The following is an 18,385-nucleotide window of genomic DNA, read 5'->3' as shown; positions in this document are numbered from 1 at the left end:
TCTCCATTCCAACAAAATCTACTGCCAAGAATAGACATAAAACACCCATCTTATTTATCCGGCTATATTTCCATCCTGAAGGCAGGTCCACATTATTACAATGCTCGGTTGATAGTATACAATAAGCAGCATCGTTTCGGCCTCCTCAAATTGAAAAAGTTTTAAGCCGTGCATAAATCTTTGAAAGTCACTTGTAAAATTAAAAGTATTTATAAATCAGTTTGTCACTGATCCTTCCACTTCCTCTTTTACACATTTCCATCTATCTCTCCTCACCTCCTGTCTATGGAAGCATGTTTTTGCCTTAAAATAAAAAAAGGAAATCGAGAATTTACATCTCTCCATTTGCAAAGTTTATCTCAGAACATAGTTTTATATCTCACTATTGTGACTTTATTTCTCATAATTGGGCTTTATTTAGCATAATTGCACCTGTAGATCTCGCAGTTGTGTTTTTTTCATCTCAGAATATGACTATATTTTGCAATTGTCACTTAATATTTCAAAATTTTGAATTCATAACTAATCTAATTAATCGCTATTTCTCACAAATAGCAACTTTGTAGCTCATAACATTATTTTCTCACAATAGCAACTTCATATGTCACAACTGTCACTATTTTTGTAATTGTGACTTTGGTTTTCTTAATTGTGACTCTACATCTCACAATAGCGACTTTGTATCTCACAGTTGCAAGTTTATTTCTCCTAATTCTGACTTTATGTCTTACAATTGTGCTTCCAGTATGACTGTATTTCTCACAACTGTGACTTTATTTCTTATTTTGAACTTTATCTCACAATTAACTTTTTTATTTGTTACGCTGAGGTGGAAACAGGCTTCCATAAATCTTTAATTCCTGCGATGTCAGTTCACCCAATTCTTTTTCACATCACACACTTTTACCATAATGACATGTAAAAGTCAATAGAGCTCTCTCCCAACAATCAGTGTGTTCAACCGATATAAAGAGCTCTGATGTAATGAGACAGAGATTTTAATAATTCAGAGTATTTCCCTAGTGGGACACCTGGTTTGTTCGTTTAATTTCATACACCTGACATTCATTCCACATTAACACTCTAAAATACTGTTGCCTGATTTCTGAGTTAAGCCAGTGCTGACAGCCGCTTAATTTGCCCTGGGAAACCTCTTGGAGAAACATCTATTAATTATAGGAATCAATCAGAGAGCTCCTGGCCAATTGGCCATGCCCAATCCAGACTGATGAGAGGACCGATTATGGGTTACTACAGTTATAAACAATATTCTTTGTGGTTAGAGATGAAGAGAGACTCAAAAAAGTACACATTTTAGTCTTAGCTTTTTGAAAGGCAACGATGATGACATATGATGACAGAATAGCCTGACGTTCGCTTACCAATGTTGTGCTAGCACCTGATGGCTAAATGCCATGTGCATCCACTATTAGCCTATAAACTTAAAAGCATAGCACTTTATGAGGGAGAGCAGGGATTTGGGTGTGTGTGTTGTATGTGTGTAACCGTCCAGTGTGAGATTGGAAACGCAGTGGTGTAATTGCTCCATCCACTTGTTTACATGCGAGATGACACAAGCTCGGATGATTAAAAGATAAGATTTCAAAGACAACTGTTTCACGCTCAGGCAGCTTTTAACTGAGGTGCCAGTGAACTTCCAACAGCCAAATGTCCTTCCTTTTTACTCTCTCCATTCCAACAAAATCTACTGCCAAGAATAGACATAAAACACCCATCTTATTTATCCGGCTATATTTCCATCCTGAAGGCAGGTCCACATTATTACAATGCTCGGTTGATAGTATACAATAAGCAGCATCGTTTCGGCCTCCTCAAATTGAAAAAGTTTTAAGCCGTGCATAAATCTTTGAAAGTCACTTGTAAAATTAAAAGTATTTATAAATCAGTTTGTCACTGATCCTTCCACTTCCTCTTTTACACATTTCCATCTATCTCTCCTCACCTCCTGTCTATGGAAGCATGTTTTTGCCTTAAAATAAAAAAAGGAAATCGAGAATTTACATCTCTCCATTTGCAAAGTTTATCTCAGAACATAGTTTTATATCTCACTATTGTGACTTTATTTCTCATAATTGGGCTTTATTTAGCATAATTGCACCTGTAGATCTCGCAGTTGTGTTTTTTTCATCTCAGAATATGACTATATTTTGCAATTGTCACTTAATATTTCAAAATTTTGAATTCATAACTAATCTAATTAATCGCTATTTCTCACAAATAGCAACTTTGTAGCTCATAACATTATTTTCTCACAATAGCAACTTCATATGTCACAACTGTCACTATTTTTGTAATTGTGACTTTGGTTTTCTTAATTGTGACTCTACATCTCACAATAGCGACTTTGTATCTCACAGTTGCAAGTTTATTTCTCCTAATTCTGACTTTATGTCTTACAATTGTGCTTCCAGTATGACTGTATTTCTCACAACTGTGACTTTATTTCTTATTTTGAACTTTATCTCACAATTAACTTTTTTATTTGTTACGCTGAGGTGGAAACAGGCTTCCATAAATCTTTAATTCCTGCGATGTCAGTTCACCCAATTCTTTTTCACATCACACACTTTTACCATAATGACATGTAAAAGTCAATAGAGCTCTCTCCCAACAATCAGTGTGTTCAACCGATATAAAGAGCTCTGATGTAATGAGACAGAGATTTTAATAATTCAGAGTATTTCCCTAGTGGGACACCTGGTTTGTTCGTTTAATTTCATACACCTGACATTCATTCCACATTAACACTCTAAAATACTGTTGCCTGATTTCTGAGTTAAGCCAGTGCTGACAGCCGCTTAATTTGCCCTGGGAAACCTCTTGGAGAAACATCTATTAATTATAGGAATCAATCAGAGAGCTCCTGGCCAATTGGCCATGCCCAATCCAGACTGATGAGAGGACCGATCGATGGGTCCACAACGCTGCCTCCTTCAGACCCCATGAATCAGCACCTGTTTGAAAGCTGGAATAAAACATTAGGATGTTTTTCATGAAGAAGACAGAGTGCTGGAGTGTACAGAAACAGTGACTAACAGACTGTTCTTTGAACGATTGTGTAAATGACATAAGGAAGACGAAACTCCCCAGATTTAAGACAAAGGATTTATTATACCAGTTGGAAGCCCGCTGGCGGTACAGGAGGTTATCAGTATGGCTGCTTTAGGTTTCACTGCCTCTGAACTGATTTAACTTGTTCCCATGAGGCTGTGTGACGCTCTGCTGCACAAAACCTCTCATTTCTATCAGTTTCCTTCTAGATTACATTAAATACGAGTCTAACATTTTGAAAATGAGTCTAAAATGTTGCAAATAATTGAGAGTTGTATGGGTAAACAGATTTAGTTTGCTGTCTATGATGGCACTTTTGCCGTATGATGACCAGAAAGGATTCACTGTTTGTCCGCTCTGTTCAGGTTTTTTGTTCATTGTTCTTGGTTTTTATATGTTTATTCAAGGAAGGTTTTTTCAAGGCCATTATGCTAAGTCCCATAATGTAGTTCCCCTGTAGTATCCCAGGGTTAAGTGCCTTCCCCAATGCTCCACCAATGGTCAAACGAAGGGCAGGGACATTAGAACAAGCGCTCAATTTGAGTTAAGTCAGCATGATGGGAAGCCCTGCAGGGAGTTTGAATCCACAACCTTCTGTTCACTGCTTTTGGGTTGTAACCCACTTCATTTAACCCTTTTTTTACATATACACGCTCACATACAATTTATGTCAGCACACTCTTCATTGAGTTCCCACTGCAAGCAGATAAATGGTTCTCAAACGTAGACAGTCACTTTTAGTGGCCAAGAAGAGAAAAACATGTCAGAAAAGCCTCACTGCTGCACAAAGAAGTCATGTAATACAGTCTGAGTGTACTTAAAGCCTAAAGGAGCTCTCATTTTTAACTCAGCATGTGGAGACTTTCATGGTGATGCCTTTTTAAAAGCACTACAGGTGCTGCTAGGCAGGAGTGTGGAATTGCAGAAAAGCATCAAATCATGACACATGTAATGGAAAAGGGAAATGCATAATTTACAGACATTTTCTTAACTTTGTCTGGTTTTTACAGACTTTAAAGTCAGCATGAATTGTCATCTGCAACCCGTTTTACTTCTGTAATCTGACATATAGCTGAATTAAACAGGAAGGAAAAAATGTTGGGGCCAAATGCAAATTTGCTAAAACAATATAGCTATTTGGCTACTGGTTAACAATATTCAATTAAAAGTAAAGTTGTTTGTGTTGGCCTATGGCCAACTTTCAGTTTGGCTATTTGCCCAGTATCTCGCATACTACCCTTACCAGGCCCTGAGTGAGCAGGTGTGTGTGTGTGTGTGATAACAGAACATGAAGCAGCAAGTATTTAACATGACACTCAAACTGATGGTCATTGGCACTGATTATCCCATCAGGATTGAAAGACACTCATATGATGACAGAGGTGATTTTAGATAATGAGTGTCTATGCTGATTACAATCCAGCACTAAAGACCAGTAGCGTGTATGAGTCAAAGCACTGTACCTCTCCCAGACCTGTCATTTAGATAATGAGATGAGAGTAGTGGGCGTTGTGAAGTACAACTCCAAGGAAAGGATATTCACATATTAACCTTGACTGCAAGCACTGTAATGCATTCTGAGGATAGAATGCATTTTTCACTTAAAACAATAACCCGATTCCATGTCACGCATCCTGAATGTCATTCAGCCTAATAATTCACTTTCACACCAAAACATCTTGGCGCCCTTGATAGTATGACTGATGGGTGTCAGTGTGAGTTTCCACGTAGGGGTAACTGATTATTTGATCATAAACGTTTCAGCTAACAGTGACAGTTTAAGCACCAAAAAACAACTTACCTTGTGAATATCGTAGGCCCTACATTTAAAGTCACCATGAAATCAAAAATGTAAGTTCTCATTTTTCTAAATATTGCAGTGTTTATTCTAAAAATGTATTCATGCACATGATTATTTATTTTTTTATTTTTTATTCTTTGAAATTGTGCCCACGTAATATCTAATCAAAAATATTAACTTTCCCTTTTCCCTTTCGTAATGTTTCTTAAGCACCCAATCATTATTAAAATTATTTCTGAAGCACCATGTCACACTGAACACTGAGTATAATCTGTTGAAAATTCAAATTTGCCATCACAGGAATAAATTGCATTTTAAAATATATTACAAAAGAAAACAGTTATTTTAAATTGTAGTAATATTTGAAATTAGTACCGTTTTTACTGTTTTTGATCGAATAAATGCAGCCTTAGTTAGCATAAGGTTTTTCGAAAACATAAACAATCTTACCAGCCTTTACTGTACTTTGAACAGTACTGTACATAATAATTCAGTTTTTACCTGCACAACATGACAAATCCACAGATGAACTTAAACTAGTCAGAATTTGTGTCACGTTATGAATACTCTTTTTCTAAACACAGACAATAATAATAAAGCAAGCATATAGAATTCACAATATTGTAACATTACATTACATTTGAGTAAAACTGATGAACACATTTGAATTTGACATATGAAATGCTGACTTCAAAAACAAAAACTGTGACTAAAACAAAGAAACTGTAGAAATTGGTGTGAGTAATCTTACTTGAATAGAGGGAGAGTGTAACAGTACGGAGGAAAAGTGCAGGGAGGTTTTGATGGAATCAGTAGGGGGTTCAATATCTGTGTGTGTGTGTGTGTGTGTGTGTGTGTGAGAGAGAGAGAGAGAGAGAGAGAGGGGATGTGCACCTCTAGAGGTACAGTCTTCTACTTTGATCTGTTCACTTGGCCCACATTAAGAGTTGGAGAGAGAGGTTCAAGCATTGTTCATGGTGTTTTTTTTTTTCAAGATAAACATACACATACGCACTGTTTCTAAAGTTGTAGCAGATTCCCTCAAGTTTGAATGTGTGTGTGTTTGCGTGTGTGTGTGTGTGTGTGGGGGGTTCAATATATGTGTGTGTGTGTGTGTGTGTGTGTGTGTGAGAGAGAGAGAGAGAGAGAGAGAGAGGGGATGTGCACCTCTAGAGGTACAGTCTTCTACTTTGATCTGTTCACTTGGCCCACATTAAGAGTTGGAGAGAGAGGTTCAAGCATTGTTCATGGTGTTTTTTTTTTTCAAGATAAACATACACATACGCACTGTTTCTAAAGTTGTAGCAGATTCCCTCAAGTTTGAATGTGTGTGTGTTTGCGTGTGTGTGTGTGTGTGTGTGTGTGTGTGTGTGTGCTTGTGTGTGTAATTTATATAGAATTAGGCAAGCATGTAATCACTGAGACATACCATATTTATCATGAACAATAAAACCCTCCCCGGCCTCCACACCCAACAAAAACACAAAGCACTCTCCTCGGAAACCAAAGAACAATAGGACTGCCTTTCATGTACCAGCATATGTTTGTGAACCCCTGAGATACGGGATAGTTTCATAGTATACAGTAACTCCCACGTGAGAGAGGAGGAGATATTGATTGCTCTGAACTGCAGAAATTTTCTTGCTTGTATCTTTCATCCCTGTCTCTCCTTTTCTCTCTGCCTATTGTTGACCTTGTAATAACACATTTTCCCCAGGCTGGAAATGAGATGTCCAAATTCAATCTGGGTGCTGACAGGCAGTGTTTGGATATAACAGAGTAGTATGGAGGCAGGCAGGCCAAGACATTGTTGCATAACAATGGCTTTACAGGCTTTTAAGTGCGCTGTGGGGGAGATGTGATGACACTCTAAACATTGCCATCTGCTGGAGACAACAGTAATATCCATAGGACTTTCATATTAGCAGACCGCTTGAGAGACACTCCTCAGGATGTATATACAACATCTTTTCTGGTTTCATTAACTACAGAGTTATTGGTCACAAAGTGGTATGTAATACCAGGAGAAAGCAATCCATCACTGGTAAAATATCCACTATACTATATTAACAGTTATAGTTCAGGTCCTTGGATTTGATTGTAGCTTTTTGTCTTTGCTTGTGCATTCTAGACATCAATCTGTGCATTTAGTGTTGGGGATTTTTCAATGACTCTTCCTGCAGGTTAAAGTGCTGTCACATTTACTGCTGCTCGGCAAAATCCAGTCATTTCAAAGAATGTCACTCCAGCCCGAAAACCTCCAAGTGGGAGGAGCTTATGCTGCAAGTAGGTGGATAGACATTTGGGGGTGGACCTTCTATTCAACTCATTTGGAACTATAGTTCCACCCATTTTGGAATTGCACCGCCCACTTGGAGCTGACTCTGGGCTGCTGCGTTACCTATTCTCATCATTTCAATAGGAATCCATGCGATTGGGAGTTTCGTGTGAGGGTGCAAACTCATACCAGATTTCACTCATGTTCAAGTTGGTCACGCAAATCCACCTCGTTCACCAGCAGAATGCTGCTTTGTCTGTGCTTCATAAACTGTTACACTATTGAGAATGGACTATAGTCCTTTCTTGCATGCGAAATCTTGCTATTGTGAACGCACTTTTACATCAGTACATCAATAGGTGGCGATAAGTGGTCATCTTTATGAGTGAGTCACTTGTGTGAGTGATTCATTAATTCAGGGATTAATCTTTGAATCATTCACTCAACTGATTCAATTAAACGCTTAAAATGGATTCCAAAGGGGATTAACCCACTTCCAAAGGGCACTTCAGGGTCAAAACAACCATGGCCGCCTTATTGAAGGGTTGTTCCAAAAACCAAAGTGCTTAAAACTGACAACTTCAAAGTGCTCTTTGGAATGAAGGATTTCGAAGGGTATAACTGATTGACACTTCGCTGCCATGATTCTTTGTGCAGGTTTAAATATATGACAACAGTGCCTCCTTAATTGGCTTGGCAAGATGATGCAGAAGTGTTTTCCAAAGAACAGTTTTTGGTACCTATAGTGAAGTGAAAGTGAAGTGACGTGTGGCCAAGTATGGTGACCCATACTCGGAATTTGTGCTCTGCATTTAACCCATCCAAGTGCACACACACACTGTGAACACACACCCGGAGCAGTGGGCAGCCATATTGTTGCGGCGCCTGGGGAGCAGTTGGGGGTTCGGTGCCTTGCTCAAGGTTCTCACCTCAGTCGTGGTATTGAGGGTGGAAGAGAGCGCTGGTTATTCACTCTCCCCACCTACAATCCCTGCCGGACCTGAGACTCGAACCCGCAACCTTCGGGTTACAAGTCCTATACTTCATCCTTCTGAGGGTAAACACTTCGAAGGGTTTAGGGCATAGGGATAAGCCCTTCAGAATGGAATGCAGCGTTATTTATTAAGGAACAAATCAAGAATGAGTCACTGAATCATTCACTCAAGCGATTTGTCAAAACACACAATGATTCAACATGCAACAAACCACCACTACTGTGCATGCTCGCAGACGTGCATTCAGCTTGGAAATGTTTTTGTTGGTGTCGCAAAACTAGACAATAACTGACTTTGAGTCACTGAGATAAGTTGATTCAATAAGTTTATTGAAATCATGTATAAAAACACTATGCATAAAAAGCCTGCAGTGTGTTATGGCTTCTACCAGCAGGGGCTATCGAGGCAACTCTTACCCTTAGTCAACTGCATCATAAATTCATCTTTATTGTGTAATTGTTTTCATGAACGAAACCCTATCGTCTCACTGTCTGTTTCTTCCATTCTATCTGTCTACCTCATTGGTCTAGGACGATATGTATGGCTTCTCTGGGCTTTGAATTATTCTGTCTGAATCGGTCATGCTCAGTTGTGTAATCCTTCTCTCCGTTGAGAAATGCATCTTTATCTCGCTTCTCCAGTGTGTGTGTGTGTGTGTATGGGTGTATCCTTCTGCAGGTTCCTGCAGCATTTGTCAGCATGTGCTAGCCTTTCCGCTGAACAGAGCACTTTGAGCTGCTTTTGTAAGACAATATGCTGCCATAGCCAAGACATATGCATTATAGATTACCTTTCACAAATAGACAGACAAAGAGAGGTGGAAAAAATACTTATTTTTGAGGAGTTCATAAAACTTCACATTTCTCCCTTTATTTGCATTAGGTATTGAAAGTTGTATGAATGACAGACTAATTAACTCTATCGAAAATAATGAGCTGATTATGAAATTTTCATTTATAATGTCTGAATTAATCATTTCTATCTGGGAATTGCAGAATCTGCAGTATTTGATAGCATGCACTAAGGAAACAAGGAAAGGATTCACTAAATGAATGATTTAGCTAATGAATAAATGCACAAATTAACACCTTAAAATTGACTGTATGAATCTTTTTAACTGCTCAGTGTGCTCATTTGCCTCAACTTAACCTCAATAACTCAAAATGATAAACTGGGGCAACAGATTGTGAGAGTAAGATTTTCTGTTCAATGTTAGAAAATTTTGACAAACATGCATGATGATACAGAAGAAGCTACTTTTGTTTTTATCTATTTATTTAAATATTTAGAAAGGAAGATAGAACAGGACGTGATGGAGTGAAGTGGTGGAATAGGATTGGAAAATGTTGCACACCAGATTCGAACTGGCATCACCCACACCAGTGCCACAGCTCAGTGTCAGACCAATAAGTCATAAATGTAACATTCACATGTTCACAAAAGGCATTGTGACATGACATTTTGATGAGGAAAAATAATATAAAATACTTTGGTTGAGTTATTATTTTATTAGCTAAGTGACCTTTGAGATGCATTTAAATCCTACTTCATGATTAAGCAGACAACGCAACTCCATATTCACATATTCTGAGCTGCGTTGTAAGGCAAAACTCTACCTGACTCTAAACTGAACTCAGAGACCTCAACCAAACTGGCCAAATGTGGAGCCCTCTAATTTAAAGCTCTAAAATAAGCAAATAACATCTAATTAGCCACATGAAAAGATATTCTATTTTGATTATATTGTGGTGGGTCACCATTTGCTCAAAATTCTGGAAGTTAAGTTGCGGTGAGGGCCTCAGGTGGAATAAGCTGATCCACAGGTGTGTTGTAGCTGCAACAGAATGCGTAGCCTATTACTATTCATGAGGCAACATTTATGCTTTCTCTGCCTAGAGACCTGTCCATCTCATCTCTGCTCAACAAAACACAAACTGTGACAACACAATTATCAGTTTTTAATTAAACAAACATCAACAGAGCGTACACCATGAGCAAAGAAAGACAAAGTGTGCCTGAGAGAGCTTGTGCATGAATGTGCGTGTGTGAACCCATAGGAAAGAAAAATCTCAGTTGTATCTCCTAGACAGCTATGAGATTTGAATTGAGGAACAATTCCAATAAAATTAACATTCGGTCATCATTTACTCACCCTCATGTCATTCCAAACACATATGACTTATTTATTAAGATATTTTGAAAAATTCTGCAGTGTTTTTGGAAAGTCAATGGAGTCCAATGAAAGTCAGTGACTCCACTGACTTCCATTATATGGACAAAAATTGTTCTCGTGTTCAACAGAAGAAAAAAGTTATATAGGGTTGGAATGACATGAGGGTGAGTAAATGATGACAGAATATTCATTTTTGAGTGAACTATCCCTTTAAGTCTACTGCTTCTCAGACACCCCCCCCAAAAAAAATTTAACATCTGATCTGAGGCAATGTTGATACTTTAAAGAAATATATACAAATCTGAAAACATCTGAGTAATAATATTTTCCTCTGGTTTGAGAGAATAGTCACCTGGACCTAGACATCTTTTGTGGGCGGCATAATGACGTGTTAATCTCATCATTTGTGCCTTGTCATATAGTGATGTCACTATGGAAGACAGAGAAAGACAGAGACGTATGAGAATGACAGCGATATCGGGATTCAAGTCCTTGATTGAACTGCAAAAGTGCTGACACGCGTGCCACATCTGAAGCGTCTATCAGTCTGCCTGGATCACAACTGAGATAAACTAGCTTTCAGTCTCTAATGACTGAGTAAATGTGGCATCCCTGTGATAAAACATGACATGCCACTACGCCACACAGGTGTGAGTGATTTCAGCCTCACAACTTCATTACAAAACCAACGACACGCTCGCAGCCGGGCACATACCTCCTCACCTCAGGCCTACACAACTAAACGCCCCTGCCAGCTTGCTCTGACAGCCCTGACAGAAGAGAGGGTCACAAGTCATGCGGCCAGGCATAAAATACAATCAACCTGCCACTGAAATGTATAGAATTAATCTCTCTCGGGCCCCTATTTCATCCAGGGGCTCACAGCCAAGTGAAACAAGCGGCAGTATCTTTACTGAGAGAGCAGAGAACAAATGCAGCCATATGAATTCTAAAGTCACATTTTGCTTCTGCTGCCCTGGCCAGAGTTTGAGCTTGAGAACTTACACCGATGCTACTGACATAAAATTAAGCTCCTTTTTTATTTTATTTTAGATGCACTGGAATCAAAAAAATATACCAAATACTGGATGGCTGCACGAAACAGTTTTAGCTGCACTGCTTGGCACTGCACAGCATCCAAAATGTTGTTTCCAAAATGTCTTTCTCAGCTTCATGTTTACATTCTGATTTACTGCAGACGGTTTTCTTGTAGCTTACTTTGCAACTTTGATAAGAGGGAAGGTGAAATGTTCTGCCTCGATGAGCACGGAGCATCTTAGTAAAGCTGTTTGAAGTCAAAAACTTCAGAGGAAAGATAACGGTTGCCTGCACACTGCACAGCTTATTTGCACCTGTTTTCGTAACTCCTGGAATAAACTGGGAATAAAATATTTTGGAATCACACAAAATCCTAAACTTCAACCATTACAGAAGGTTCCTGTTGTTTCCAGAATACTACATTTAAGGTTCAATATGTAAAATATTATAAAACTGTGGTACTTGGTATTAAAGTGGTACAGTCATTAAAAAATACTATATTTTAACAGGTAGATCATGAAAACTTCTATGAAAAACATATACTGCTTGAAGATACCATATTCATTATTTTAAACATGAATTATGCAGTAGTAGGGCAATAACTTATGGTGAAACTGTTAATGTTAAAGTAACAGTTAAACCAAAAAAAAAAATGTTGTTTTATCATTTACTCGTCCACGTTGCTCCAAACCCTGATGACTTTCTTCTGTGAAACACAAACTTTGATGCTAGACTGGATGACTGCCTCATGCACCATCTACTTTCACTGTATGGAAAAAAGACCCAGTTGAAGTGAATGGGGACTGAGGCTCATATAGTGCACAAAATCTTTTTCCAAAAAAGAAAGTTATAGTTGTTTCAACACCATAAACTTATTCTTTGTTCAACGTATCCTTTACATTATTTATAAAGGTCATTATTTTATGAAATATCACAACATGACCTTTAAGGCAGTTTAGAGTTACACTATTATACACGGCTGACTCCTATTGGCTTAGATGAGTCCTTTTCCATGCCAGAATGGACGCGGAACTAGATCCGGGGGAAAGTCGTAAACCTCCCTGAGACTCGTGTTTTTAACAAACGTGCTGAAGTCCACGAACATTCATTTGAGTCAAACTGCATTATTACCAATCTTGCGTCAGCCTAGAGCTTGCAAAACTTGGGGCTTTGAGCAAAAGCTTGTTTTTCCGGTCGCAGAGCCAAATGAAACTCCTGCGTGGACTCGGCTTCCTTCATTTGTTTGCTAGAGGCTTGCTGTAAATTTGCTGGAATCATGATTGACAAGGATGATTTTGGGCCCATCACACGGAATCGTAGACGCGCGACCATCACGAGCGCAAAGAGCGAGACTGTGAAAGTCAGAAACGGCGCGACCGCAGCAGCCAGTGATCTCACAAGCGGACCCAAGACGCGGGAGTCTCTCACCAAAGCCTTACAGCTAAACGAAAACAGCAAACAGAAATGCGATCGCTACGACAAAATGAGGTGAGGTATAGTGTACGTCAGGACGTCATGAGAAACGTAGGTTGTTGTTGACAAAGATAGATGGGCACTCACTGCAAAGAGGCAGGGGCAGGTTTCGCCAGTGTGCGTATTAACCCCGTTTTTTTTATCCCAGATACCAAAATTTCACTTATCTTACTGTTACTGAATAACTATTCCATTGAGCAAAACAGAAAATAACATATGCGATGATTTCAGGATTCTTAGCTACATCATTCTGCAAGATTAAAAAAAAAAAGATATTGGGATGTAACGACATATTCGGGATTATTGGATAATGGAATGTTATAAATTAAGAATAGACTTGTAAAAATAAATAAATAAGCGTTGACCAATGATCTGCAGTTTTGGGAGGAGGGGCGTGTCATCAATGTGTAGTAATTTCTCAATTCATTTTCACCTACTGAGCTTGTTAATCAATCAAATATGCTTTTATTAAAGCCATCAAACCACAGTAGTTCAACTCATTTTTTAAATAATCGTGTGTAACATTAGAATTCCTGGTGAAACTACATTACCCATGATTCTGCAAAGAAATCTGCCCACTCCCATGAAGCACTATAAATTTGTTATAGAGACTGTCTCCCAACCTTCTCAAACTATTTAAGTATGCATGTTTTGCAATAAACAAAGTATGTTGTTTCTATATACACAATCAACATCTTAGGTTTTTATATTTGTCATTTTTAGTTTGATTATATCATTTGCAATGCTTCATGGGACTGTAGTTCTTACCCTCCACAAAGCCGGTACACAGACTTGTACCTTTGGTTGTATGATTTTCAAATAATTTTTGGATTCAAATCAAAGTTGGTAATGTTGTGATTCATGTCTTAGTTAGTTGGTTTGGTTCATGGCTTATCACTTTTTAACAAAAACTTATAATCCCTTAAATTCTGGAAAAATACTTCCAGAAGCAAGGTCACTCAAAACGTGGGCGGGCACTGTTGCACTATAGGCTGATTTTATGATGTGGCCCCATGACAACAAAGTCATGGGCATAGGACAAACAACAGCAGGATAAAAGTATGAAACCTAGGAGGTAGAGGAGTGTCCCTTCTAAACTTTAAAAAACTTTAAACATGCTCTATACCAGGGCTGTCCAAACTCGGTCCTGGAGGGCCAGTGTCCTGTAGAGTTTAGCTCCAACCCTAATTAAACACACCTGAACCAGCTAATCAAGCTCTTACTAGGCATAGAAACTTCCAGTCCTGTGTGTTGAGGCAAGTTGGAGCTAAACTCTGCAGGACCGAGTTTGGACAGCCCTGCTCTATACAAAAGAACTTATATTTACAGGTATAATCAATCATACTACCTACTGCACAATGTTCACACCTCATAAAAAACTATACAATTATGTATTATTATTGGTTTTTACACAGTCACTGTACTCGTGTCATATTGACCATTGTTTAAGTGATTTGTTTGTCTGTCAGCATGGCATCGCCTTCAAATAATGAATGAAAACCATTGTCTTACCTAAAGCAGCAAAATCCAATGCTTGCACCTTCCATCATACTCATTAAAGACAATATCAGGACTGTATGAAATAAGCAAATCAGATTTAGATCGAGTCAAAATTCTGGTTAGATCAACCTTTAGACATTTATCACACAATACACAAATTTGCACTGTATAGCAACAAACAGGTGTTTAGGAAGCTGCTGTGATGGTGTTTGATGCTATGTAGTGTTTTTTTGGGGGGGGGCCGGTCCTTTTAGATTTTTTTAGCCTTGTTATACTGTATGAATTTTATACTAATATAAAAATGACTTTATCAATATAAATAACAATAATAAAACATTGTAAAGTTTAATCATCATTACTGTTTTTGTTTCATGTCATCTTTTTTGCTCCTTATAGTTGCCACAAGTTGCAGGAATCAATGCTGAGCTCTGCGAGCAGCTTCAAAAATTACAGAGGCATCCTGAACTGGTGTGTGGTAATGCTGGTGAGTCTGAAACAGTCACACACGCTGAAACCTGGTGGACTGCATGCTTGGACTTGCCTACTCATTCTTCTAGTTAAACTGTGTCCTAGATATCAGTGTGGGTTGTAAACATTCCCTCTCGCTCAGAGGTGCTGCCAGAGATTATTAATAATTTTTATTGCCTCTCATGTTAGGCAGTTACAGAGAAAAGGAGGTTAAATGTTATGTTATGGTTTAAAAGAAGCCAACTTGTTGCTCAGACATCCATTGTCAGATCATTGGATAATTTAAATGTGTATTGTTTCTGAGAGTATACTGTGTTCATACACAGTCACATTGAAAAGTTTGGCTTTCTGTCTGAAATGAAGTAGAAGCATTAGAGCTTAATGAAGCTAAAATATCTCCTTTTGGACTTTGGAATATATTTGGACTTTGAACTCTCAAACTACTTAAAGGCATATTTAAATCGAAAAGAGAAAATCTGCTGAAAATGTACTCACCCTCAGGCCATCCAGGATGTAGATGAGTTTGTTTTCTTCATTGGAACATATTTGGAGAATTTTAGCATTACATCACTTGCTCACCAGTGGATCCTCTGCTGTGAATGGGTGCCGTCAGAATGAGAGTCCAAACAACTGAAAAAGCATCACAATAATCCACAAGAAATCCACACAACTCCAATCCATAGATTAACATCTTGTGATAAAATGAAAAACTCCTTTGTAAGAAACAAATCCATCATTAAGGTGTTTTAACATTAAACTGTCGCTTCTGGTCAAAATATGAGTCCAAAATCTATAATAAGTGATCAGGTCCATTCCCTGTTGTCCTTTCACATCAAAATCCACATATTTGTTTAGAACTGCTTTAGCCTGTGTTTAAACTGTGCTTGATCTGTGCATACTGAGACGAGATTTTTTTTTCCACTGGAAAAGGCCATATTATGGATAGAGGGCTCATATTTTATTAAGGTAAAAACTTCTGAATGTAGGATTTGTTTCTTACAAACATGAAGATTTTCACTTCAAAAGATGTTCATTTATGGACTGGAGTCTTGTGGATTACCTGTGGATTATTGTGATGTTTTTGTCAGCTAGACTCTCATTCTGATGGCACCCATTCACTGCAGAGGATCCATTGGTGAGCAAGTGATGGAATGCTAAATTTCTCCAAATCTGTTCCGATGAAGAAACAAACTCGTCTACATCATCATGGATGACCTGAGGGTGACTACATTTTCAAGAAGTTTTCATTTTTGTGTGAACTATTACTTTAATGGACTTCATTTTAACAGAGGAAAACCCACATTAGTGACAGAATTATATTGCAATGACACACATTCAGTAACGTCGGATGGTGTGTTTCAGTCATGTGACATGTGAAGAATCGTTAATCAGTGTGTCTGTTTATGGAGACACACTTAATGCCAAGTGATGCCTAAAAATAAACGGCCCACAACAGCTTGTCTGTCTAAACACTAGCTGAACATGGAGGACAGCCAGCCAAGTCCTTGTCTTCAAAACTGTGAAGAATGCGTTCACGCTCTTCAGCATACTGTTAATCTGAGTTTTGAGATGACTCTATTTTGTCCTCTGTAATTTTTTTCAGCCAGACTTTTTTCTTTTATATTCCAGTGGTACGGCTCTGCTTGCATTTGCATTTTCTTCCTCTTCTTCTCCATTGTTCTCTCTTTATCTATACATATGAATAAGTGTGTCTGTCTTCTGTATAGATTTATGGACATGAATTTCAATATATCTCTGCAAACTGTGTATAGACAGTGATTAAGGATCTTTGGTGGATTTTATTCTGGTAGTTCTGACATGTTTAGCTAGTCTTAGTGATGTATTCTTGCATTGGTTTTCATTTGTTTCTCCATGAATATGAGTCTCTGCTCTTTTGCAGGTTTTGAGCAATGCACGCCTGTTCTTGGAAAACCTTCTCCGGTATGAACAAATACAGTATACATACAGTTTCTTGTGAAACAGCCAAAACACACAGTTTGAATGTTTAAAGTCTGGAAAAAATGAAAATTCACTATCTATTGAATGATTCAGCCATGCATGTTTTATTTATTTATTTATTTTTAATTTGACCTTTTTTAAAACACAATGTCTCAACTCAATCTCCTCTCTGGTCACATATGCTGGACTTCTCCATTCATTTAGTTCACTTAAAACCCACCCCTCTCTTACAATCGACTGCAAGCTCACATTCAGATCTTCCTCCATCCAATCAAAAACCGATAGATTGAACCAAGTCCCTAGCTTACATTTTTTCTTTTTTGCTAATCTTTCACTTGCATGTACGTCACAATACGGAAGAAAAGGTATGTCGCTACTTCCATTTAATGAAATTAAAATGGGAGATTTGTGGCTTTTGGTACAATTATTTTATCTTAAAATTGCCGATATCAATACACATACTTGAAATTTGCAGTTATTCTGTTTGCTAGAAAACTGAACAAAATATTGATGACTCATCTTGTACAAAAGGGCATATTCAAATCAAATTGTCCAATCAAATGCTCTCTAAAAAAATATATATATATATATATCAATTTAATAAATGTATTAAAAACTTTATAAATCAAATTTTATAAAATGATATTCATATATTCTTCATATGTATATGTAAAAAGGTTCTTTTTTAGTTATTAAAAAAAAAAAAAATGGCTGCCATTCACCAGCCACTGTGTCTGGTGGGCAAAAAAAAAAACTTTTGTATTAATTCATCAAACGTTCTCAAACAACGACCTTTATCTCCAGCATCCCCATTGAGCAGGTGTCGAATGAACACAAAAGTGTTAAAACACATTCTCTGCAGTTCGTCTCTCTCTATGTTTTGAGTGTCATGCCGATGAAGATGAGTCTATAGGGTTTGTTTGATAAGTGTACAGGCCTTCCTCTCCCTGAGTAGAATGAAACGCTGAACCCCATGCTGAGAGAACCATATGCTGTCATCATGTTGCACACTGCTGCTTGCAGACAGTATGTATACAGCTGCCCGCAAAAACTGCCACAAATAATCAGTGGTTTAGAGCAAGAGACCAGTAGAGGAAAAGAAACATGTTGTGTCCTATGTGTAATCATATATAAATATTTAGACATTTAAAGGTTTGGGAAACATTTCTGGTTTGTGTGTCGTAGGTATGGCATTTTGGTGGACCCCATTCAAGTGGTGTCATTGTTCCTCAAGGACCCTTATAGCTGGCCTGCTGCATGCCTGGTCATTGGTATGTATTTTAAGGGAAGATTAGCATATATTTCCCAGATTAGCCTATTCTTTTGTAGTCCAGACAGGGAAATTATTAAAATTAGGTGGGCAGACGACACTCCCACCTTCAAATAATGCAAAAAAAAATTAAAAAATTTGATTGGCAGATTGTCAAAATACTTCACTCCCATTGTTAATCTACTTAGATGTAGATTGTGTGTATAATTTTGCATGTTATCAAAAACAGAGAAGTATGTAATTGCTTTTTAACCCTCAATCATTATAGTGCGGCGGGCGATTGTGTCTTGTTTGTAGAAGGTGGTGTGATTGTTCAATGTATGACTGCTGTGAGTGTGTTTTTTTTTTTTTGTGTGTG

The 18,385-nt window shown here is 37.9% G+C and overlaps 1 protein-coding gene across 2 annotated transcripts in view; it reads left to right on the top strand.

Moving 5' to 3' along the window:
- The first annotated feature begins 12,388 nt into the window (after nucleotides 1–12,388).
- LOC107671724 (diacylglycerol O-acyltransferase 1-like) overlaps nucleotides 12,389–18,385 on the top strand; it is a 17,369-nt gene continuing 11,372 nt past the window's right edge. The window contains exons 1-4 of one of the 2 annotated variants that reach the window (XM_016464671.1): nucleotides 12,389–12,845; nucleotides 14,727–14,814; nucleotides 16,699–16,739; nucleotides 17,943–18,028. In XM_016464671.1, the coding sequence (XP_016320157.1) occupies nucleotides 12,634–12,845; nucleotides 14,727–14,814; nucleotides 16,699–16,739; nucleotides 17,943–18,028 (427 nt within the window). In that variant the 5' untranslated portion in view covers nucleotides 12,389–12,633. Of the gene's footprint in view, nucleotides 12,846–14,084; nucleotides 14,160–14,726; nucleotides 14,815–16,698; nucleotides 16,740–17,942; nucleotides 18,029–18,385 lie in introns of those variants that run through there. The other variant, XM_016464679.1, reaches the window with a different exon arrangement.

This window comes from Sinocyclocheilus anshuiensis, unplaced genomic scaffold (genome assembly GCF_001515605.1).
Source record: "Sinocyclocheilus anshuiensis isolate Anshui unplaced genomic scaffold, SAMN03320099.WGS_v1.1 scaffold902, whole genome shotgun sequence".
In the NCBI taxonomy this organism is placed as follows: domain Eukaryota; kingdom Metazoa; phylum Chordata; class Actinopteri; order Cypriniformes; family Cyprinidae; genus Sinocyclocheilus; species Sinocyclocheilus anshuiensis.
The sequence above is the reverse complement of the archived record's forward strand: the minus strand, read 5'-3'. Positions and strand labels throughout refer to the sequence as shown.